The 22879-nt window shown below is 60.2% G+C and overlaps 1 protein-coding gene across 1 annotated transcript in view; it reads left to right on the top strand.

Annotated features, from left to right (window-relative positions):
- The window catches only part of ABCA13 (ATP binding cassette subfamily A member 13), a gene marked incomplete at its 5' end in the record, with an annotated part of 149231 nt that extends 127272 nt beyond the window's left edge, over positions 1–21959 (top strand). The window contains 8 exons of the mRNA XM_080665222.1: positions 968–1077; positions 5806–5956; positions 6284–6418; positions 7644–7747; positions 13950–14042; positions 16939–17041; positions 17866–18003; positions 21031–21959. Of these exons, the coding sequence (XP_080521348.1) occupies positions 968–1077; positions 5806–5956; positions 6284–6418; positions 7644–7747; positions 13950–14042; positions 16939–17041; positions 17866–18003; positions 21031–21126 (930 nt within the window). The 3' untranslated portion in view covers positions 21127–21959. The remainder of the gene's footprint in view (positions 1–967; positions 1078–5805; positions 5957–6283; positions 6419–7643; positions 7748–13949; positions 14043–16938; positions 17042–17865; positions 18004–21030) is intronic.
- Between the last annotated feature and the right edge of the window lie 920 nt (positions 21960–22879).

The following is a 22879-nucleotide window of genomic DNA, read 5'->3' as shown; positions in this document are numbered from 1 at the left end:
TCTGGGAGGCCGGAGGCCCTGGAGCCGCAGACTGTAGGTCGCCGTCAGGAATGGGTGCCTCAGAGGGAGATGGGGGAACCAGACCCACAGAGCCGCCACGTCGCCTCCACTAGGAGCGCGCTCAGGGCCGGCGCCCAGGTGCCCGGGAGGACCAGGTGTGGGAATGTGCTCAGGGCCGGTGCCCAGGTGCCCAGGTGTCCGGGAGGACCAGGTGCGGGAATGTGCTCAGGGCCGGCGCCCAGGGGCCCGGGAGGACCAGGTCCTAGGAGCGCGCTCAGGGCCGGCGCCCAGGTGCCCGGGAGGACCAGGTGTGGGAAAGAAATAGAGGGTTTTCACGTGCAGGGGACCTTGCGGAGGCAGCAGATAGTGGGGTGTTTGCTGACTGGCCCCCTGTCACTCATCTGGGCAGGAAATGGGGTGTGTTGGGGGGACTGGCCCTTCTGCCTTCACTGGCGGATGTGACAAACGACACGACACGGCTGAGCCAAGAGCTGGCTTGGTGCTGGGAGTCGGAGAGCAGACCTGGAGGCACCAGCTGTGAGAGGCGGGAGGGAGGCGGAGAACCTTTGAGAAAGTGCTCTGGCGCAGTGAGCCGGGGGCAGTGAGCCGGGGGCAGTGAGCCGGGGGCAGTGATGAGCTGGGGGGCAGTGATGAGCCGGGGGGGGGGGGGCAGTGATGAGCCGGGGCGGGGGGCAGTGATGAGCCGGGGGCAGTGGTGATCACATGCTGTGCCTTACAACATACCAGTCTCTGGGGGGAGCTGCTGGGCGGCATCGCGTGGCCCTGAGCTCCCCCACGGGGTCCGGTCGGCCGTTTCCTCTCCCAGGCCGCGGGCCTGTCGGACCCCCTGCACCGCCGGCCGCTTTGTGCCCAAGGCGGCTTCCCAGCACCAATTCCACCGCCAGCCGCGGAGCCGCCGAGCCAGTGCCGCCTGACAGGACCGTGTCCTCCCTCCCTCCCTCCTCAGTGCTTCGGGCTCCTGGGCGTGAACGGGGCCGGGAAGAGCACCACGTTCAAGATGCTGAGCGGGGACGAGGCCCCGAGCGCAGGGCACGCCGTGGTCAGGACGCCCGCGGGGTAAGAGCCCTCACCCCTCTCCCGCGGGAGCTAACCCGGAGCCGAGGTCGGGGCACTAGGTCTGCTCCCCGATGTCCTCCGCTCCCTCCTCGGGGCGGGGCCTCCACGGAGCCACCTGATCAGGACTCGGCCAGGCGCGGTCTGCAGGTGGGCGAGCAGGGGACGCCCTGAGGCGCAGGTGGCGGGGTGTTTGCCCGCTGTCCCCTGTCCCTCAGCTGGGCGGGAAATGGGGGTGCGGGGGACTGGCCCTTCTGCCTTCACTGGCCATTCAGCTTCAGACCCCCCGGGACGGACGGGCTGCAAACCTCCCGAGATAAATCTGCCTCAAGAATGTCTTTGCGCCAGTCCCCAGGTTCTACCCAGAAGGCCGTGCGCTTCTCCCTAACCAGGAGACCGTTCTCCCCCCTTGGCCGTGCCTCTGACTCCATTCCCCGTCCTTCTCCCTGAAGCCGTCAGAGCATGCTGACCGCAGCGCTTCCGTTTCCCTGAGTGTGGTGGTTTGACAATTATATACATGTTTCTTATCTCAAGGAGATATTATTTTGCAATTTTATTAAAAGTTCTTTAAGGAAAAATTTTAACTTATCAGTTTAGCATTCATATTTTATAGTTCTTTTTCTTTCCACGCAATCATCCTATATAATAAAACCCTAATATGCAAATCAACCCAACGGCGGGACAACTGGCGATTGGCCGGTCCTATGACGCAGACTGCCCCCAAGAGGGAGGCGACCAGCAGCGGCAATGGGGGGTGGAGCCGGCCAGCGGATGGCACCAGGCTGCCAGCCAAGGTGGGTGGCAGCGGGGGCCCCCCCATCACCCCGCCCACCAGTCGCCCTGCAGAGGGAGGTGACCAGTGGCGACAGCGGGGGGTGGGGCCGGTGAGCGGGCGGCACTAGGCCTCCAGCCAAGACGGGTGCCAGCAGGGGCCCTCTGATCGCCTTGCCTGCCGTCACCCCACAGATGTCCCTGATCGCCGGCCAGGCCTCGGGACCCTACCCTGTATATTGGGGACAGCCTCTTAGATGTAAAAATAAAACCTGGCAAGGCCGCTCTAACACTGAAACAACAGGGTGATGCAGTGATGACATGCATGGACTCTGCTTGCACATTTTGAGGTCAGCCCTGATTCTGACACTTATCACTGTGTGACAAAGCCAGTTACTTCTCTCTGCTTCAGTTTTCCACCCATAAGATGGGGAGAATGGTACTGCTGCCTCAGAGGATCATGTTATGGACTACTTTTATAATCAGGGCGAAAAATGTAGCTGCCCACACAACAGCAAGATGCCTTTCACCTGTGTGAACAGTATGGTCACTGGTGCATGCAGTGTCCCAGATTGCGAGGGGGGGGGTGCCTAAACCAGCAGTCAGACATCCCCCAAGGGCACAGGCTGGGCCGAGGGACTCCCCCCCCCCCCCATGCACGAATTTCATGCACCAGGCCTCTCGTATCATAAATAAAACATTCCTGATTATTAATCTGTCCTTCCCTTTCTGCAGTAAACGCTATTTTCTCATGGATTTAAATCTTTCTTATTTGTTGAATTTTACATAGTATTTTAAATGTATGAGTCATAAGAAAAATTAGATTGTTGTTAAAATCTTTCATTTCCAATCCTTACTATTAAACTATTCTTATTTTCTTATTTTTATTTTGACAATTTGTGTTTTCTTACAAAAACTCAATTTAAAAATTTTCAGTATTTTTCAAGTCATAATTATAAAATTTGTATTTTCATTCTATCCCTATACTAATGTTTGAGATTTCCTATAAAATTATCTGTATACTTTCTCAGCTTTAACCATTTTAGTTTAAATTTCTTCAGCAATTCAAGTCTTTTAGTTTCCAAATTTATGAAATGTTGTCATTCTTATTAAGCTCTCCACCATGCTTTTCTCAGTCTTGTTTTGTTTTTGAGCTGTTGATTTCAATGACTTTTAAAATCTTTCAAAAAATAAATTATCAAATCATGAAGTTTATAAATATTCTTGGTACAGCTTAACATGGATCCTAAGAATTTGATAAGTGACATTATTGGTGTCATAGTCTCTAAATGACACATATAAGTTGGAATTAGTCTTTCAAAAATTTACACGTAGCAGTATTTCTAGATGCTCAAATCTTGTGTTTCTTGGCTTAATATTTTTCTTTTTCTTTTATACTTTACATTAATTTCAGGTATATTATATGCGGGGATGCACAGTATAGCGTAAGGAATACAGTCAATGAAATTGGCTTAAGATTTTGGAAATTCCTTAAAAAGTATTGGAGTATAAGTTACATATAGAAAAGAACATCTTGATGCATTTTCACAAAGTAACATTCTTTTATAATCTGTACGAGCTCAAGAAACAGCACAAGCCATCCCTTTAAATCCCTTTCCGGTCAGGTCTCCGCTCTGGGGAACACCGCTCCTGGTTTTAAAAAGTGCCGTTTTGTGTATTACCAGCCCACTCCCACCCCGTAGGTTCTGTGTGGCTTCGTTACCGGGGGTCCGAAGACACCCGCTCCTTTGCCAACACTTGGTGCGGCTCTGAGGCTCTGGGCCTCAGGGCCCCCCTCCCCGCCTCCTCCTTTCTTACAATCTACCTGCTGGTCCCGGCCCTGGGCCTGGAGAGAGCGCTGTCCGTGTGGCCGGCTGCCTGAGGGTGAGGAAGGGTGACCCCTCAGGCTAATCCTTGGCAGAACCAACAGGAGCTGCACGCTCCTCCCACCCGCGGCACCTGCCTTCTTCACTCCTTTTCTGGTGCGGGCAGCTCGGAAGCCTGCCGCCTGGTTAATGCATCAGTCACTCACTGAGGACGGCAGAAGGCGATGCTCCGACTCACTTTGTCTTCACTTCTGAGCTTGAGTAATTTTCCAACGAGTTGTTCTCACGATGTTTTATTTGATCACTCAGAGCTATAGTTCTATGAGAAAGGACAGATGGATGCTCATTATTCCCCTTCTTACTTATCCAGTTGCAAGATAGCTGACTTCCAGTCACGCTCAGTGTGGGAAATTGTGGGGTGTTTTGGTGACATCGTTCTGGGCTCATTCCGACAGATGTGGGAGGGGTCACAGAGTTTGCCATGCTTCCTGCCCCTTTGCTCCTTCTGGCCACTTTCCCAGCCTCCCCTCGTCTGTATCCTGGGCTGATGACAACTCAGGGTGTGGATGAAGGTTCAGTGATGTCTCATAGGAAGGCCTCCCTGTCCAGTCACAGGATGCTCCTCTCACTTAAAAGTGATCCCCTCTCCTAACTGAGGTGAAGAATGTGGGAGACAGGAAACCTTGTCTGCCTCACTCCTTGTCAAACCTCCATGTTTAACCGCCAGGCAGTCCGCTGTCCCTATCTGCTCTCAGCTGTAACAATGTTGCCTATTGGCTCTCAGCTGTAACAATGTTGCCTATTGGCTCTCAGCTGTAACAATGTTGCCTATTGGCTCTCAGCTGTAACAATGTTGCCTATTGGCTCTCAGCTGTAACAGTATTGCCTATTGGCTCTCAGCTGTAACAATGTTGCCTATTGGCTCTCAGCTGTAACAGTGTTGCCTATTGGCTCTCAGCTGTAACAGTGTTGCCTATTGGCTCTCAGCTGTAACAGTGTTGCCTATTGGCTCTCAGCTGTAACAATGTTGCCTATTGGCTCTCAGCTGTAACAATATTGCTGCTTGCAGGCAGGGGATACAGTTACACTTAGGTTAGTCCAGCCTTGGGCAAACTATGTCCAGCGGGCCGGATCCAGCTGTTCTATCCGGTTCTCTTGCTCTCCCCTCCGCTCCTTTACTTTGAATTTATATTCACACAAACACTCCATCCATGCTTTTGTTCCGGCCTTCCGGTCCAGTTTAAGAACCCATTGTGGCCCTCGAGTCAAAAAGTTTGCTTACCCCTAGGTTAGTCCATATCAGTGGAAACAAGTCAATGTTTCAAACTAATTGTGTGCAAGAACTGTAAACAGAGTTTGGTTGAGGGCGTGTGTGTGGTGTGAATGGAGTGAATCGTGCTGCAGATCCAGGTGGCTGTGTGGAGGCGAAGCTGCTGTGTGGCATCGAAGCTCTCAGGCTGTGTTGTCGGTTTTCCCTGCTGTCACAGGAGTCAGAAGGTGTTCTGTTGATTGGGTGGTGTTTTTGTTTTTTGTTTTGTAACTTCTCTGTGTACAAGTACAAAAGGACAAAATAACCAGAATTCAAAAGGAAACAAAAATATATGGTTAATTTTCTCATCCCTGGAAGGCTGTCTCCTTTGTAACCATCGTTTCTAAAATAATTTGGAAATGAAATTCAAATCGCTGCTCTCGAAAGCAGCCATGAATGCACATCTCCATCATGGTCGGCCAGCCCCTACCAGGCCACATGTCTGTGCAACTACTTCCATGATAACGAAAGCTCCCTTGCATTCATTATAGTTCCAACCTTGATGGTTTGTAATGCAGATTGTACATTGGTATTCAAGGAATTAAATGGGCAATTAGGACACAGTGGAGTGTTAAGCGCCCAGTGTGTGTACCTTCCTGCCCACGCAGCTCACAGCACGTCCGGACGGCAGCGTGTGATTCCGACACCACCCACTGAAGCCCCTGCCCTTTAAGGTTCCAGCTCAAGGATCGGTGCTCTTTCCTGGTTTAATGTGTTCATCAGAACCTGACACCGGACGACAGTTTAGTCACCTCCCTCCTGGGAGGCCGAGCCAGACCCGGTCTGTCCCAGGTGGAGCGTGCTGACCGCCGCCTCTCTCTGCAGGGAGGACGTGCCTCTGTTCTCCGCAGGAGCGGCCGGCGTGCGCGTGGGCTACTGTCCGCAGCAGGACGCGCTGGACGAGCCGCTGACAGGCTGGGAGCACCTGCGCTACTACTGCCGCCTGCGTGGGATCCCGGGGCCGCGCATCCCCAAGGTGAGGCCCCCGGACCCGGAAAAGGGGCCCCAGCGATGCCTCTGCGCCCGGAGACTCCGGGGCTTCGTTCCCAGTCAGGCCCCTCATGTTGCGCTGGCTCACCTGTCTGCCCCCTCGGGGCTGTTTGTCCGGTTTCCGGCCGCACTGGCTCCCTGGGCTCCAGCCCAGCCCTCTGAGGGCTCACAGGCCCAGAGCGCCCCCCCGTGGAGCCTCAGGGAGCCCTGTTCTTTCTGCCCACCCGGGGTGGGGTGGGGGGGAGGAGGCAGGGCGGAGGCGGAGGGGCGGGACGGGCCCCGGAGTGGCTGTCCTCAGGCTCCTCTCCTCCAGGTGGCTGGGGACCTGGTGAGGCGCTTACACCTGGAGGCCCACGTGGACAAGCCGGTGGCCACCTACAGCGGGGGCACCAGGCGGAAGCTGTCCGCAGCCCTGGCCCTGCTGGGGAAGCCCCATCTCCTCCTGCTGGTGAGCAGCGGGGGGTCAGCGGGGTCAGCCTCCCCGGGGCCCCAGGGGGCGCGTCCTAGGCTGCCGGGCGGGTTCCAAGTAACACTCATCAGGGGGTCAGCGTCCCCCACAGTCGGACACGTCCCTGGGAGTTGACAGAAGTCACGTTGATTTCTCGATGGTCCCTTTCATCTGTCAAATCGAAGAGTCAGTGGGCTGTAGCACGAAGAACAGCATTTAAAACCCCGAATCCACCCGTGACTGTCCTCTGCCCAGCGGTCGCCGCCTCTTCCGTCTCGGGCCGCAGACCGTGAGTGGGATTCCGGGGCTCAGGAATCCGTGCTGCTGCTCTGACAGGAAGTTGGTGTCACTCGGGTCCCTGCACACGGCGCCGGCTGCGGCCCCCATTGCACAGTCTCGGGGAGGCCGGGGCCTGGCCACATGCGGGGCTGCTGGCCAGCCCTCCCTGCGGCGCCCGCCCATGGACGAGCGCAGCCTGAGCTCTGAAGACTCTGTGTTGGGGGCGCCCCGACCGCACGGCCAAGCGATTCCCTCGCAAAGGCTCGGGCAGTGAGGGCTGTGGCCCCGAAGGCCGGTGCCAGGAATGGCGTGTTACTTGACGTGGCGAGCACATGGAGCCTCTTCCTGCCGTCACGTCCTTCTCGGGTGTCTCATGCTGAGGCTTTATCGCAGCTGAGGCTGTTACAGAAAACCGAAGAAGAACAAAGCGATACTCAGAGAGATGGAGTTACTTTTATTACGCGCGGGTCCAGAGGAGAACGTCTGTCAAATTCTGGGCCCCAACATGCAGGAATTGTCCCTATTTATATGTTTTTACCTTCTTTGTCTCCCAAATATGGGGTGTTTCCGGCCCCCTTTTGCAAGTTCTTAAAGAGCCCGTATGTGCTGGGGCCTTGAGACCTCAACCAGAGGCCTGGCCTGGCGCCAGCGCTGATAACCTTGTCTGGGGAAGGTTTCACGGCCTCTCTGAAGTGGGAGTAGTCTTAGCAAGCAAGAATTTACAGAAGCCAAATAGCAGGGCTAAACTTTCAAACAGCAGTTTTTGTATAAGATGGATGCTTCAAGGGTGCGTTTTAGAGACATCGGGCTCACCCCTCTGCCGCACGCGGAGGAGCTGGCATGGAGGTGCCGTGGGGAGCACAGTGAGGCGGCGCGGACAGCGGCCCGGAGCCGGAGCGGGCTCCTCATGGCCGGCCCCTGGCCCATCGCTGTTTCCTCCCTTCAGGACGAGCCCAGCTCAGGGATGGACCCCCGCTCGAAGCGGTTCCTGTGGAGGACGATCACCGAGGAAGTTCAGGAGGGCTGCGCCGTGGTGCTGACCTCGCACAGGTGAGCCGGGAGCGGGCTGCGGCTGCCCACGGGGCCCTCCGTGTCCACAGCAGCCTGTGCCCTCACCGACCCGGGGACAGGTGAGCCGCACAGCCAGGGCCACGGCCAGCCGGTGGCACAGCTGGAATCCACTCCTAGGGTCTGCTTGGGCCAAGGTCAGGAGAGCTGGGCCCTCCGGGCTTCCTGTCTGCTTGGTCCAAGGTCACAGAGAGCTGGGCCCTCTGGGACTTCCTGTCTGCTTGGTCCAAGGTCAGGAGATCTGGGCCCCCGGGGCTTCCTGTCTGCTTGGTCCCAGGTCATGGAGAGCTGGGCCCTCCGGGACTTCCTGTCTGCTTGGGCCAAGGTCACGGAGAGCTGGGTCCCCCGGGACTTCCTGTCTGCTTGGTCCAAGGTCAGGAGAGCTGGGCCCTCCGGGACTTCCTGTCTGCTTGGTCCAAGGTCAGGAGAGCTGGGCCCTCCGGGGCTTCCGGTCTGCTTGGTCCAAGGTCAGGAGAGCTGGGCCCTCCGTCTCAGGCCGCGTGCCCAGCAGACAGACGAGCTGACGTGAAGACTGCAGCCGCTGAGTTTGGTCTCCTAGTTTCTTCCTCTCAGAATTCATCTTGTAATTAACGTCAGATCCTTCTTGGCCGTGCAACACCCGGATGGGATGTGAGAGCTCAGGGCGAGCGTACGCGTGCTTGGCTGCTAAGTCCCGAGAGCGGGGCCGGCCTCCGGCTCTCCCTCCGGCTCTCCCTCCACGCAGGTCGCAGGCCGCGTCTGCAGGCCTCGGGGTCCCACGGGTCGGGGGTTCTGTCCTTTCTTTTCAGCCCGCCTTTCTCTTGTCTCGGATTGACCGTCTCTGTCGGCTCCTCTTCGCGGTCACTGCGTCTCCTCCGTCTCAGGCGTGTGGGTGGCGCTGCGGCCACTGCTCACCTGAAAGACTGCCCTTGGCTTCTTTTAAAGATGCATGTCCGTCGTCTCCCGCAGAATCTCTGCTGAGATGGCCATGGTGACGGCGGTGTCAGACTTCGCTGGTGCCCTTTAACCGTGGCTTCTGTTGGCTGTCGGGCGCCTTCACAGTGGCCTCGTTGAAGGGTTCCTGCTCGTCTGGCATCTGGGGCACGTGGGATTGGCGCCTGTGCCCGCGGCCTGAGCCACCACGGCATTCTTTGTTCTTCTTGGCTAGGTTGGTGGAGAAGGGGACGTTTTAGGTAATAAATGTCCACCTCGGACCTGACCCCTCCCCTCTCCAAGGGCTGACGTTGCCTGGGTGTTTGTGGGTCGTTTGTGTGTCTGTGGGGTCTCCGTGCCCGGGTAAGTCTCCGGAACGCCCCGACGCCTCCGCCAAGTGTGTTTCTAAATGTCGTTCTTATTTATTTACTTTTATTATTATTATTTTAATATACTTTTATTGATTTCAAGAGGAAGGGAGAGGGAGAGAGAGAGAAACATCAATGATGAGAGAGAATCATTGATCAGCTGCCTCCTGCACGCCCCTCACTGGGGATCGAGCCCACAACCCAGGCCTGTGCCCTTGGCCGGAATCGAACCTGGGCCCCTCAGTCTGCAGGCCGATGCTCCATCCACTGAGCCATACCGGCCAGGGCGTGTCGTTGTCATTTTTAAAGCCTCGATTCTGAGGTCCTCCCCAGCTTCCACAGCCGCCTCCTGGGCAGAGGTTGTGCTCAGCCACCTCGAGCCACAGGGTTCGGCCCGGGTAGGGAATCCGTGAGGACAGGGAAGGACACCCGGGCTCAGGCGTTCCTAGCTGGCCAGGCCTGCTCCCTCCTGGGTCCTGTGGTCCCCGAGATGTGTGTGGGGAGCCTGGGGCCAACCTGGAGTGTGTGGCTGCCGACGCTCTGCCCTGCCCCAGGGGGTGCAGCCTTGCAGGTGTGGGCCTGACCCCACCGTGTCCTCTAGCAGGTGTGGGCCTGACCCCACCGTGTCCTCTAGCAGGTGTGGCCTGACCCCACCGTGTCCTCTAGCAGGTGTGGCCTGACCCCACCGTGTCCTCTAGCAGGTGTGGCCTGACCCCACCGTGTCCTCTAGCAGGTGTGGGCCTGACCCCACCGTGTCCTCTAGCAGGTGTGGCCTGACCCCACCGTGTCCTCTAGCAGGTGTGGCCTGACCCCACCGTGTCCTCTAGCAGGTGTGGCCCTGACCCCACCGTGTCCTCTAGCAGGTGTGGCCTGACCCCACCGTGTCCTCTAGCAGGTGTGGCCTGACCCCACCGTGTCCTCTAGCAGGTGTGGCCCTGACCCCACCGTGTCCTCTAGCAGGTGTGGGCCTGACCCCACCGTGTCCTCTAGCAGGTGTGGGCCTGACCCCACCATGTCATCTAACAGGTGTGGCCCTGACCCCACTGTGTCATCTAACAGCTGTGTGGGCCCTGACCCCACCGTGTTGTCCAGCAGGTGTGGGCCTGACCCCACCGTGTCCTCTAGCAGGTGTGGGCCTGACCCCACCGTGTCCTCTAGCAGGTGTGGGCCTGACCCCACCGTGTCCTCTAGCAGGTGTGGGCCTGACCCCACCGTGTCGTCTAGGAGGTGTAGGCCTGACCCCACCGTGTCGTCTAGCAGGTGTGTGGGCCTGACCCCACCGTGTCGTCCAGGAGGTGTGTGGGCCCTGACCCCACCGTGTCGTCTAGGAGGTGTGTGGGCCCTGACCCCACCGTGTCGTCCAGCAGGTGTGTGGGCCTGACCCCACCGTGTCATCTAGGAGGTGTGTGGCCCTGACCCCACCGTGTCGTCCAGCAGGTGTGGCCCTGACCCCACCGTGTCGTCTAGCAGGTGTGGGCCTGACCCCACCGTGTCGTCTAGCAGGTGTGGCCCTGACCCCACCGTATCGTCTAGCAGGTGTGGCCCTGACCCCACCATGTCATCTAGCAGGTGTGACCCTGACCCCACCGTATCGTCTAGCAGGTGTGGCCCTGACCCCACCATGTCGTCTAACAGCTGTGTGGGCCCTGACCCCACCGTGTCGTCTAGCAGAGCCCAGCTCAGGCCGGGGCTGGAGCCACTGGCGCTAACTGTCCCCTCGGCTCTAAGACAGTCACGGCACTGACCACGGATGGGCGTGGGCATTGCCCAGTGGCTCAGCCGTGAGTCCTCGTGCCTGACGCTCTCCGAGCCACGTGGGGAAGCTGGCGGCCTCAGAGCAGACCTTCCCGCCCTGGCTAAGCAGCTCGCCGGCCGCATTTCTCCAGGGCCGTGCCTTGGTTAACATGCAGAATTCTGCAGTGGCCGCTGTGCTCGTTTGCCCCGCTGAGAGTGGTTTTGGGGGAGGGACTGTCAGTTCTCTCAGTTGGCTGTGGCCGGAAGTTCTGCCTTTCTTATAACTTTCTGTATTGGTTTGCTCTTCAGAAAATAGCATCTCACGTTTAAACACATTAAATGTGACAAATGCACTCTTGCCTGACATGACCCCTTTGCTGGCCAGTTCTGAAAACTCCGCCCCGCCCTCCCCGGCTGCCTCAGGCCCTGGGGGGGGGCGGGGCTCTGAGGTTGGGCGCCGGTGTCACATGACACACCCCCTCCTCCCACATTTCACATAACTCCCAGGGGACCCCCCGCCGCAGTTCCTCCTGCATCCCCTGCTCACAGCGATGGCATGGCCTCGGTTCATGCCTCTGTCCACCTCCATGCCCAGAGGTCCAAGGGCCTGTCGTGGCCAGCAGGACGGCCTCGGTGACTCCCTCCTCGCCTCACTCCTGACCTGGTCCCGGGGACTTTGTCAAGGAGAGGAGCTACAGTTAGTCCAGGGCCGGCCGGGCCTGCGCCTCCTCCCTGTCCGCAGGCCACGCACATTCTGAGATGTTAATGTCTCCTCTGTGCTGCCCTCTCCTGGCCCAGTGACCACCCTGCAGTGCCTGGTGCGCGACGTCTGTCCCTGTCCCAGCCCCACGCGATATGGTCCCTAAACAGGTCCACCCCCACCCCCTCTCAGTCTTCCTGCCTCTCAGAAGTGTTTCTAAAGATAGACATAAGAATTACTCTAAATTTCTCATCTGGAGTGATAAAACGTTGATGGGCATGGTACCATAGCCTTATTATAATTAATGTTATGTTTTATATAATTATAAGAATACAATTAAAAATTATAAATCTTCATTAAATATTTTGTATCAAAATAATATTAATTTATATTAAAAAATGAATTATAATGACATTGTTATTTATTATATTACATTATATATTATATTGTATTGTATATTAAATATCAAATATTTACTTTTATACTAGAGGCCCAGTACACAAAATTTGTGCTTGGGGGGGGGGTCCCCTTCAGCCCAGCCTGCACCCTCTCCAATCCGGGACCCCTTGGGGGATGTCCAACTGCTGGTTTAGGCCCAATCCCGGGGATCGGGCCTAAATCGGCAGTCGGACATCCCTCTCACAATCCTGGACAGCTGGCTCCTAATCACTCACCTGCCTTCCTGCCCGGTTGCCCCTAACTGCCCCCCCACCATCCTGGTCGCCTCTTACTGCCCCCCCTGCCAGTCTGGTCACTCCCAACTGCACCGTCCCCTGCTGGCCCAGTTACCCCTAACTCCCCCCACTTCTCCAGCCTGGTCACCCCCACTGCCTGCCCCCGATGGTCTGGTCACCCCCAACTTCCCCCCCTGCCGGCCTGCTCGCCCCACACAGCCTGCTGTTCAGTCGTTTGGTTGTCCCTCACTAACCCCCCTGCTGGCCTGGTCATAGGCAGCCATCTTGTGAGGGCATGAGGGTCAATTTGCATGTCACCTCTTTATTATATAGGATACAGTAAACATTTTTATACAGTTTATTTACTAATCACATTTAATGTTCATGCTTATCATATTTAACACTAAAGTTACCGATAGTATTTTGTATTACAGTAATTTTGTATGATCCCCCCATAAAATACCTGTGCTTTTCCTTTTTTAACACACCTGTCCATGGATGGACGTCTTCACTTAAGTCCAGTAGTGAACCCGCTTCTTCCCTACATGTCACCGCGGGGGAGGGGCCTCCTCACTGCGTCGCACTTGGTGCTGTTGCTGGAAGGCTCTCGCGGTCTCCCCTCGCTTCCTGGGCTGGAAACGCTCAGGCGCTTGGTTAATTTGGGGGCGGCGCCCACCACCGAGAGGTGCTCCCTGTGATGCTGACCGGATGCCGGCTGACCTATGACCTGTGAGTGCCGGCTGACCCGCGGGTGTGGGTGCCAGCTGACCTGCAGGTGTGGGTGCTGGCTGACCTATGACCTGTGTGTGCCAGCTGACCTGCAGGTGTGGGTGCCGGCTGACCTGCAGGTGTGGGTGCTGGCTGACCTATGACCTGTGGGTGCCAGCTGACATGCAGGTGTGGGTGCCGGCTGACCTGCAGGTGTGGGTGCTGGCTGACCTATGACCTGTGTGTGCCAGCTGACCTGCAGGTGTGGGTGCCGGCTGACCTGCAGGTGTGGGTGCTGGCTGACCTATGACCTGTGAGTGCCGGCTGACCTGCAGGTGTGGGTGCTGGCTGACCTATGACCTGTGGGTGCCAGCTGACATGCAGGTGTGGGTGCCGGCTGACCTGCAGGTGTGGGTGCTGGCTGACCTATGACCTGTGTGTGCCAGCTGACCTGCAGGTGTGGGTGCCGGCTGACCTGCAGGTGTGGGTGCTGGCTGACCTATGACCTGTGAGTGCCGGCTGACCTGCAGGTGTGGGTGCTGGCTGACCTATGACCTGTGTGTGCCAGCTGATCTGCAGGTGTGGGTGCCGGCTGACCTGCGGGTATGGGTAATGACTGACCGGGCCAGCTGACCTGTGGGTGCCAGATGACCTACGGGTACTGAATGACCTGTGGGCCAGCTGACCTGCGGGCTGGCAGACCTGCGGGTGTGGGTGCTGGCAGACCTGCGGGTGTGGGTGCTGGCTGACCTGCGGGTGTGGGTGCTGGCTGACCTGCGGGTGTGGGTGCTGGCTGACCTGTGGGTGTGGGTGCTGAATGACCTGCGTGTCGGCTGACCTGCGGGTGTGGGTGCTGGCTGACCTGTGGGTGTGGGTGCTGAATGACCTGCGTGTCGGCTGACCTGCGGGTGTGGGTGCTGGCTGACCTGTGGGTGTGGGTGCTGAATGACCTGTGTGTCGGCTGACCTGCGGGTGTGGGTGCTGAATGACCTGCGTGTCGGCTGACCTGCGGGTGTGGGTGCCGGCTGACCTATGACCTGCGGGCCAGCGTCTCACTGCTTTGCTGACGTGCTCCCTCCTCCCTGCAGCATGGAGGAGTGCGAGGCCCTGTGCACGAGGCTCGCCATCATGGTGGACGGCAGCGTCAGGTGCCTGGGCACCCCCCAGCACATCAAGGACAGGTACGTCCGCTTCTCCCGCCAGCCCGGCCAGGTGGCTCTCCGCCGGAAGGAGGTGAAGGCCCGGAGGGGGGTGATGATGGCCTCAGCTCGGGGCCCGGCCCTTCCCTGCTGCCCCCGCTGTCTCCTTCCCGGGGGACAGGGACCCACTGTGGGCTCGGGAGGGTCGGCAGTGCCATGGCAGAGCCGAGATGAAGACCGGACAGGCTGTCCTGCAAGGCTGTGCCCGTGCCCCTGGCCCAGGGCGGGGCAGGCGCGTGCTGGCCTTGGAAGGCCTCCCCGGGGTGGGAGGGCGGGAGCCGGGCGCCATGGGTGCTCCCGTTTGAAGGTGAAGCCGGAGGCACCTCGGCGCCCAGGCCTCCCGCAGCCTCTCCCGGCTCAGCCTCTTCATGTTCTCTCCGCTCCGTGTTGGAATGTTAGCGCTTCTGTCATCAGTTTCTATGAGCATTTTAGGTCCCGGTGTAACTTCTTCACAATCCGGTGCTGCCTGAACTGTTCTCCAAGTCTCTTTTCCTTCTAACCCGTTGAACCTGTTTTGTATGTAGGTTCGTTTATTAAGTCGGTAAATCTCTTCCTGGTTTCATTGTTCCATGTTTCTGACGTTCACTGGCCAGCAGAGATGTGTTGAATAGCCAGACATGTCAGGGGAACGTGCTTTTGTTTTGTGGGGAAAGCCCTGTTGGGTGCCTGGCCTGTGACGCCGTGTTGGGGAGCCAAGGCCACTTTCCCGGGGCCCGGGTGGGTGTTGCTGGGCCGGTCACCCTCCCGCGTGTCGTGTGACGTCCGTGTGGGTTCCCCTTCGTGTCCTGGAGAGAAACGTGCCTTCTCTTCATGACGCCGCCGCGGCCTGGCACTTCCTTCCTGGCTGGTGTAACCACCAGTTTAATGTCCTCTCCTGTGGCACGTCTGTTTCTACCCCTTCCTTCCTGAGGCGGGTGCGAAGCATGGACACAGCTGCTCGTGTCCTCCCTCCCTTCCTCCCCCGAGGCTGCGAGCAGTCCCGCCCCCGGGCCTGATCCTGGAGCCGGAGCTCCGTCGTCTTGCTGGTCAGCAGGGCTAACGGCTTGTGAACCTTGCTGGTCATTGGGAAGAAGCAGGGTGTGTCTCACTGACTTTCTCTTCTGTCCCATGGGTCCCGACCTGAGCGTGCTGACCTCCGTGCCGCTCCTTGCTGCAGGTTCGGGTCACTCCCCTTGGCCGGTGCCTGGGCGATGGGCCAGGTTACTGTCCTGTGACTGTTACTTTGTGATGCAGGCGCTGAGGCTGCACTTCGCACTCAGCACGGAGATGCCGTTGTGCGCCCGTGCCCAGCGCCTGGGCTGTAGCAGTGGGATAACGTGGCTTTGGGAGGCCCGCGGATTTGGGGAAGTCACTGTTTGATTCCTCAGCTGTGGCCCTCGGGCCACAGGGGGCCTCCTGCAGCTCCATAGGGCTGTCCTCCTCCTCCCTCAGGCCACAGGGGGGCCTCCTGCAGCTCCATAGGGCTGTCCTCCTCCCTCCCTCAGACCACAGGGGGCCTCCTGCAGCTCCATAGGGCTGTCCTCCTCCCTCCCTCAGACCACAGGGGGCCTCCTGCAGCTCCATAGGGCTGTCCTCCTCCCTCCCTCAGACCACAGGGGGCCTCCTGCAGCTCCGTAGGGCTGTCCTCCTCCCTCAGACCACAGGGGGGCCTCCTGCAGCTCCATAGGGCTGTCCTCCTCCCTCAGACCACAGGGGGCCTCCTGCAGCTCCATAGGGCTGTCCTCCTCCCTCAGACCACAGGGGGGCCTCCTGCAGCTCCATAGGGCTGTCCTCCTCCCTCTGGCCACAGGGGGGCCTCCTGCAGCTCCATAGGGCTGTCCTCCTCCCTCAGGCCACAGGGGGGCCTCCTGCAGCTCCATAGGGCTGTCCTCCTCCCTCAGACCACAGGGGGGCCTCCTGCAGCTCCATAGGGCTGTCCTCCCTGGGGCCGCAGAGTCTCCTGGGGTTGGTGGTCTCACAGAGGGGGGGCGGGGGCACTGATTCAATAACAGCCGAGCTGGCTGATTGCTCCCCTTCCCTCGTCCCTCTGTCCTTCCCCGGCCCACCTCAGTCCCTGCAGACCTGACAGCCCTGGGGGGGGGGGGGGGTGCTCCAGCAGCTCAGCTCCCACCTCAGCGCTCGCTTTCACAGTTTGCGTGTTCACCTTCCTCTCTATCAAATGGGCGTTGCTTCCAGGATTTGATGATTTTTAAAAAGATTAACTTCGTTTCTGTGTCAGTATAATTTGAATTAGAGCAAACTACATAACTGGGCTATAATTAATTTCTGAATATATATACACACACATACATAAACTAGTCGCCCGGTGCACGGATTCGTGCATATTGAAAGGAAATTAATTAGAAGAAAGATTCATGTGGTAATTACTGGGTTACTGCAAAAAATTACATGTCAGTGTAGTATATATAACATAGTATTATAAAATTAAAATACAAGATCAAATTGCCAGTGCGTGTCATACATACCAGCAGGCCGGCCGGTTGCATGAACATACGGTTGGTCACTTAGCCTTTTATATATAGAGATTTATTTTAATTATATTTTATTATTGATATCAGAGAGGAAGGGAGAGGCAGAGAGACACACAGAACATCAGTGATGGGAGAGAAGCACTGATCGGCTGCCTCCTGCACGCCCCACACTGGAGATTGATCTCACCACCCAGGCATGTGCCCTGACCGGGAATCTAGCCGTGACCTCCTGGTTCCTAGGTCGGCGCTCACCGCTGAGCCACGCTGGCTGGGCCTGAATATGTTTCTGAGCATCCAAGACCCCAGCATTGGCAGTGGTTGCTCCTCTTCCTGCCTCCTGAGCAGTGGGCCCAGAAGGTGCAGTCTCGGTCCCAAGCAGTCACACGCTTTCCCTGTGCACTGCTCAGGTTCGGGGCCGGCTACACCGTCCGCGTGTGGGTCTGCGCGGGAGGAAGTCAGCGCGAGCTCTCCGACCGCCTGCAGCTCCGCTTCCCCGGAGCCCGGCTTAAGGTAGCGCCAGGGGACCTTCCACTGAGTCTGTCTGCTGCCAAGGCTCCTAGGGGTGCGCTCGCTCCTTCCCGCTCCTTCCGACTGCGCTGCCCCACGATGCCGCTCCCGGGGCCTCGCTCCTGCTGATGTGAGCGGGCGGGAGCTGGTGGTGCTGAGAGGGGGACTCCCTGCGGTCCGGGGTGGGTGCCCCGAGGAGACTGTAGTCACACCCTGTCCTGGGCACAGCTCATGGCCTGGCTCCCTCCATCCAGGACAGAGAGCGGCCAGCGCTGCCTTCTCCTGCGCGGGAGGTGGACCGGCCGAGGGCTCAGCCTGCTTCCCCGCAGCCCCTGTGCCTCTCAGCCGCTCCCCAGGGAGCAGTGCGGCCGCACCGGCAGCCTCTCTGGCGGGGGGGGGGGGGGGGGGGGGGGGGGGCGGGGGGACCGGCCTCAGTCCAGGTGGCGCTTTGCCTGCAGACCTTGAGCAGCGGCTCCAGGGGGCTGGCAGCTCCCCCTGCACCACCTCCAGCAGGGGCCGGCCGCCCTGGCCCACCGATTCCCGCTGTGACGGAGGAGGTCCCGCCAGGTGGAGCACGGGGCCGCAGGGACCCGTCCAGTCGCTTGAGGCCGGACAGAGTCGCACCGGGCTGCCGCGGGGGGGGGGGGGGGGGGGGGGGGTGGTGCCAGCGGGAGCTGAGCGGGGCTGCTGCGAGTGCGCCTCGCGGTAAACTGTCCTCCCGCCGCCTGGGAGGCCGGGAAGGGGACCTCGCCTGGCGGTGCCTGCGTGGTGGCTGCTGGGATGGGCTGTGCTGCTGCTAGTGTGACAGGTGACTGTTTGGGTTCCAGGGGCAGCGCCCGAACGTGCTGGAGTACCAGGTGCCCGCGGGCTGGGCCTGCCTGGCCGACCTGTTCCAGGTGCTGGAGGACAGCAAGGCCGCCGGGAGCATCCGCCACTACGCCCTGGCCCAGGCCTCGCTGGAGCAGGTGGGCCCAGGACACGGCCGCCGTGCCGTCCCCGCTCCCCCGGCAGCGCTGCTGCTGTCACAGGACGCGGACGGGGGTGACGAGCGGGAAGTCTGCTGCACCCCGGGGTCCCGGCCTCAAGGCTGCCGTTTGCTCATAGTTACCACCCCCCTCCCCCCACCCCCCACCCCACCCCCCCACCCCCACCCCCACCCCCGAGTAGGGAGATGGCACCCGTTAGCCTTCCTGTCCACCAGACCCACCTGCCAGTCACAGGGGAAGGACGCCCCTGCAACGGAGTGGGCGCTCACTGTGGGAAGACAGGTGCTTGGGTTGGGAAGAGAGTCAGGGGGTTAGGTAAATCACAGCTTCCTCTCCGGGCTGGACGGCAGAGAACTCAGGGCCATTCATTCCTGCCCAGATGGTGATCCCCCGGGTTTGATGCCAGTGGTTTTACCTGTTTAGGGGGACCTAGGAGGGTGGGAGTGAGAGGGTCTAGGAGGGGTAGGAGAGAGAGGGTCTAGGAGGGTGGAGAGAGAGGGTGTAGGAGGGTGGGAGAGGGAGGGGTCAGGAGGGGTGGGAGAGGGAGGGTCTAGGAGGGTGGGAGAGGGAGGGTCAGGAGGGGGTGGGAGAGGGAGGGTCTAGGAGGGTGGGAGAGGGAGGGTGTAGGAGGGTGGGAGAGGGAGGGTCTAGGAGGGAGGGAGAGAGAGGGTGTAGGAGGGTGGGAGAGGGAGGGTCTAGGAGGTGGGAGAGGGAGGGTCTAGGAGGGAGGGTGGGAGAGGGAGGGTCTAGGAGGGTGGGAGAGGGAGGGTCTAGGAGGGAGGGTGGGAGAGGGGAGGGTCTAGGAGGGTGGGAGAGAGAGGGTGTAGGAGGGTGGGAGAGGGAGGGTCAGGAGGGTGGGAGAGGGAGGGTCTAGGAGGGTGGGAGAGGGAGGGTCTAGGAGGGAGGGTGGGAGAGGGAGGGTCTAGGAGGGTGGGAGAGGGAGGGGTCAGGAGGGTGGGAGAGGGAGGGTCTAGGAGGGTGGGAGAGGGAGGGTCTAGGAGGGAGGGTGGGAGAGGGAGGGTCTAGGAGGGTGGGGAGGAGGGAGGGTCTAGGAGGGTGGGGAGAGGGAGGGTCAGGAGGGTGGGAGAGGGAGGGTCTAGGAGGGTGGGAGAGGGAGGGTCTAGGAGGGAGGGTGGGAGAGGGAGGGTCTAGGAGGGTGGGAGAGGGAGGGTCTAGGAGGGTGGGAGAGGGAGGGTCAGGAGGGTGGGAGAGGGGAGGGTCTAGGAGGGTGGGAGAGGGAGGGTCTAGGAGGGAGGGTGGGAGAGGGAGGGTCTAGGAGGGTGGGAGAGGGAGGGTCTAGGAGGGTGGGAGAGGGAGGGTGTAGGAGGGTGGGAGAGGGAGGGTCTAGGAGGGTGGGAGAGGGAGGGTCTAGGAGGGTGCGAGAGGGAGGGTCTAGGAGGGTGGGAGAGGGAGGGTGTAGGAGGGTGGGAGTGGGAGGGTCTAGGAGGGGAGGGTGGGAGAGGGAGGGTCAGGAGGGGTGGGAGAGGGAGGGTCTAGGAGGGTGGGAGAGGGAGGGTGTAGGAGGGTGGGAGTGGGAGGGTCTAGGAGGGTGGGAGAGGGAGGGTCTAGGAGGGTGGGAGAGGGAGGGTGTAGGAGGGTGGGAGAGGGGGGGTGTAGGAGGGTGGGAGGGGGGGTGTAGGAGGGTGGGAGAGGGAGGGTGTAGGAGGGTGGGAGAGGGAGGGTGTGTAGGAGGGTGGGAGGGAGGGTTAGGAGGGTGGGAGGGAGGGTTAGGAGGGTGGGAGAGGGAGGGTCTAGGAGGGAGGGTGGGAGAGGGAGGGTGTAGGAGGGGTGGGAGAGGGGGGTGTAGGAGGGTGGGAGAGGGGGGGGTGTAGGAGGGGTGGGAGAGGGGGGGTGTAGGAGGGTGGAGAGGGAGGGTTAGGAGGGGTGGGAGAGGGGGGGTGTAGGAGGGTGGGAGAGGGGGGGTGTAGGAGGGGTGGGAGAGGGGGGGTGTAGGAGGGTGGAGAGGGAGGGTGTAGGAGGGTGGGAGAGGGGGGGTGTAGGAGGGTGGGAGAGGGGGGGTGTAGGAGGGTGGAGGAGGAGGGTTAGGAGGGTGCGAGAGGGAGGGTGTAGGAGGTGGGAGAGGGAGGGTTAGGAGGGTGGGAGGGAGGGTTAGGAGGGTGCGAGAGGGAGGGTGTAGGAGGTGGGAGAGGGAGGGTTAGGAGGGTGGGAGGGAGGGTTAGGAGGGTGGGAGAGGGGGGGTGTAGGAGGGTGGGAGAGGGAGGGTCTAGGAGGGAGGGTGGTTGAGGGAGGGTGTAGGAGGGTGGGAGAGGGGAGGGTGTAGGAGGGTGGGAGAGGGAGGGTCTAGGAGGGAGGGTGGTTGAGGGAGGGTGTAGGAGGGTGGGAGAGGGAGGGTCTAGGAGGGAGGGTGGTTGAGGGAGGGTGTAGGAGGGTGGAGAGGGAGGGTGTAGGAGGGTGGGAGAGGGAGGGTCTAGGAGGGAGGGTGGTTGAGGGAGGGTGTAGGAGGGTGGGAGGGAGGGTTAGGAGGGTGGGAGGGAGGGTTAGGAGGGTGGGAGGGAGGGTCTAGGAGGGTGGGAGAGGGAGGGTCTAGGAGGAGGGTGGAGAGGGGGGGTTAGGAGGGTGGGAGGGAGGGTTAGGAGGGTGGGAGAGGGAGGGTCTAGGAGGAGGGTGGAGAGGGGGGGTTAGGAGGGTGGAGAGGGAGGGTTAGGAGGGTTGGAGAGGGAGGGTCTAGGAGGAGGGTGGAGTTGGGGGGTCTAGGAGGTGGGAGAGGGAGGGTGTAGGAGGGTGGAGAGGGAGGGTGTAGGAGGGTGGGAGAGGGAGGGTGTAGGAGGGTGGGAGAGGGAGGGTGTAGGAGGGTGGGAGAGGGAGGGTCTAGGAGGTGGGAGAGGGAGGGTTAGGAGGGTGGGAGGGAGGGTGTAGGAGGGTGGGAGGGAGGGTTGAGGTTTTGGGAAAAGCCTGGGGTGCTGTGGTGGGTTTCCCTGTTATGACATGAGGAGCCATGGCCGGCGTTGGTGTCGGTTTAACAACCACGTTCGCTCTTCCTTTCAGGTGTTCGTGGATTTTGCTGCTGAGCAGCCGCCTGCCCCTCCTGCCCCTCCTGCCCCGCCTGCCCAGGGCCGCCAGCCCCAGCCCCTGCCTGTCTGAGCCCAGGACGCTGCTCCAGAGGAAGGAGACTCAGGCCAGCGCAGGGAGCAGCTCGGGGACACCCAGGCCTGGGGTTCCCCTGCCCCTGCATTTTCCACTCTGACCTCTGTTCATTAATAACCCAAGACTTTGGGCGGCTCCTTCAGCACAGTCACCCCTGTGTGAGCTCCGGGGGGCCCGGGGCCTCTTCTTGGTGACCCAGGTGTGCGTGAGTTCTGAGTCCGCACTCAGATGGCTGGGCGCTGGAGAGGCCGGAGGGCGCTCACACACTTCACCTCCCAGCCTGTGAGGCCCCGAGGCCACGCCCCTTCCCAGCCTGTGAGGCCCCCGAGGCCACGCCCCTTCCCAGCCTGTGAGGCCCCGAGGCCACGCCCCTTCCCAGCCTGTGAGGCCCTCCGAGGCCACGCCCCTTCCCCGCCTGTGAGGCCCCCGAGGCCACGCCCCTTCCCCGCCTGTGAGGCCCCGAGGCCACGCCCCTTCCCAGCCTGTGAGGCCCCGAGGCCACGCCCCTTCCCAGCCCTGGTCCAGGAAACAGGCCCGGGATTCTGTTTTAATTTGTCATCTTTTTACTGGGCCAGCTCTCCAGTGTCTCAGTGAGAATTCAGTGGGTTAAAGGCACATTTCCCTCGCACCGGGTGATGGTATGTGGCATGACATGAAAAAATCGCCTTTCTTTTCCTCTCAAAGATGCTGTAAAAAGGATTCATGCTTTTGCGAAATTAAGAAATTTGAACTTGGTAATCTGTATCGTCTATAAAAGTTTTACCGGAATTTCACAGATGGTAATTTTAGGGAGTGTGCAGTGACGGAAGTAAATGCATTTTCTCTTCCGTAGTTTGGGTCCGTGGTCACCATTTCAGACCCTTTAGCTCAGTAGTTTTCAGCGGCATCAGCTGCTCCTGCTGCTTGTTCGAAGGCAGGTGGCCCGGCCCAGCGGCCGTGGGTCTGAGACGTGGGGGAGCCCCGTGACCCGAATTCTAAATAAGTCCCCCAGTGACTCTGACGCGCATGCCAGCGACACACACGGCCAGCACGGTGTGCCCCGCGTGGATAGTCACTGCAGCCTCACAACCTCCCTGCCCGCCCGGAACGCTGTCCAAGGCTGTCCTCAGGTGTGGCGTGCTGACCGGCTACGCCCTGGCCTCGGGGGCACGTGTCCACTGCCGAGGCCGCTTCCGGGGGACGGTCTGCACCCACACCGCTCAGTCCCCTTTGAGTGACACTCAAGCCGCAGCGCGGGGCGGCCGCCTGCATTTCAGTGGAGCGGCAGCCAGTGGCCACGGAGCGCTTCGGGGGGGCCTCCCTTCTGGGGGGCCTGTCTGCTGGGCACCGGGGCGGGGCGCTTCCCCGCAGGCCTGGGACCTGATGGAGGAAGCTGAGGCTCAGCGTGTGACTCCCCCCGAGCCGCACCGGCTCCTGGTCACAGGGAGATGTCACCCTTTGTTGCTGTTGCTGTTGAACCAGTGAAGGAGTGGAAAGCCGCCCGCTGAGAGCAAGCTGAGCCTTGGCTCCGCCGCGGAACCGGCTGCGCCTGGCGGGGGGGGGGGGGGGGGGGGGGGGGGCGGGGTCACTCGGGAAGCGGACCGCGTGCCCTGGGCACTGGAGCCGGGAAGGCTCCCGCCTTGAGCCTCACTCGGCGGCGCCTGGGCCTGGCCTTGCCGGAGACGCCTCTGACGAGCCAGCGGAGGAGGAGCGGCCACCACGGCAGCTCAGGCCCGGGGTCCCCTGTGAGAAGGCCGCCACGTCGGTGAGG

The sequence above is a fragment of the Plecotus auritus genome (genome assembly GCF_963455305.1).
Source record: "Plecotus auritus genome assembly, chromosome: 4".
NCBI lineage: Eukaryota > Metazoa > Chordata > Mammalia > Chiroptera > Vespertilionidae > Plecotus > Plecotus auritus.
Note: the sequence above shows the minus strand (reverse complement) of the source record. Positions and strands in the feature narration are given on the sequence as shown.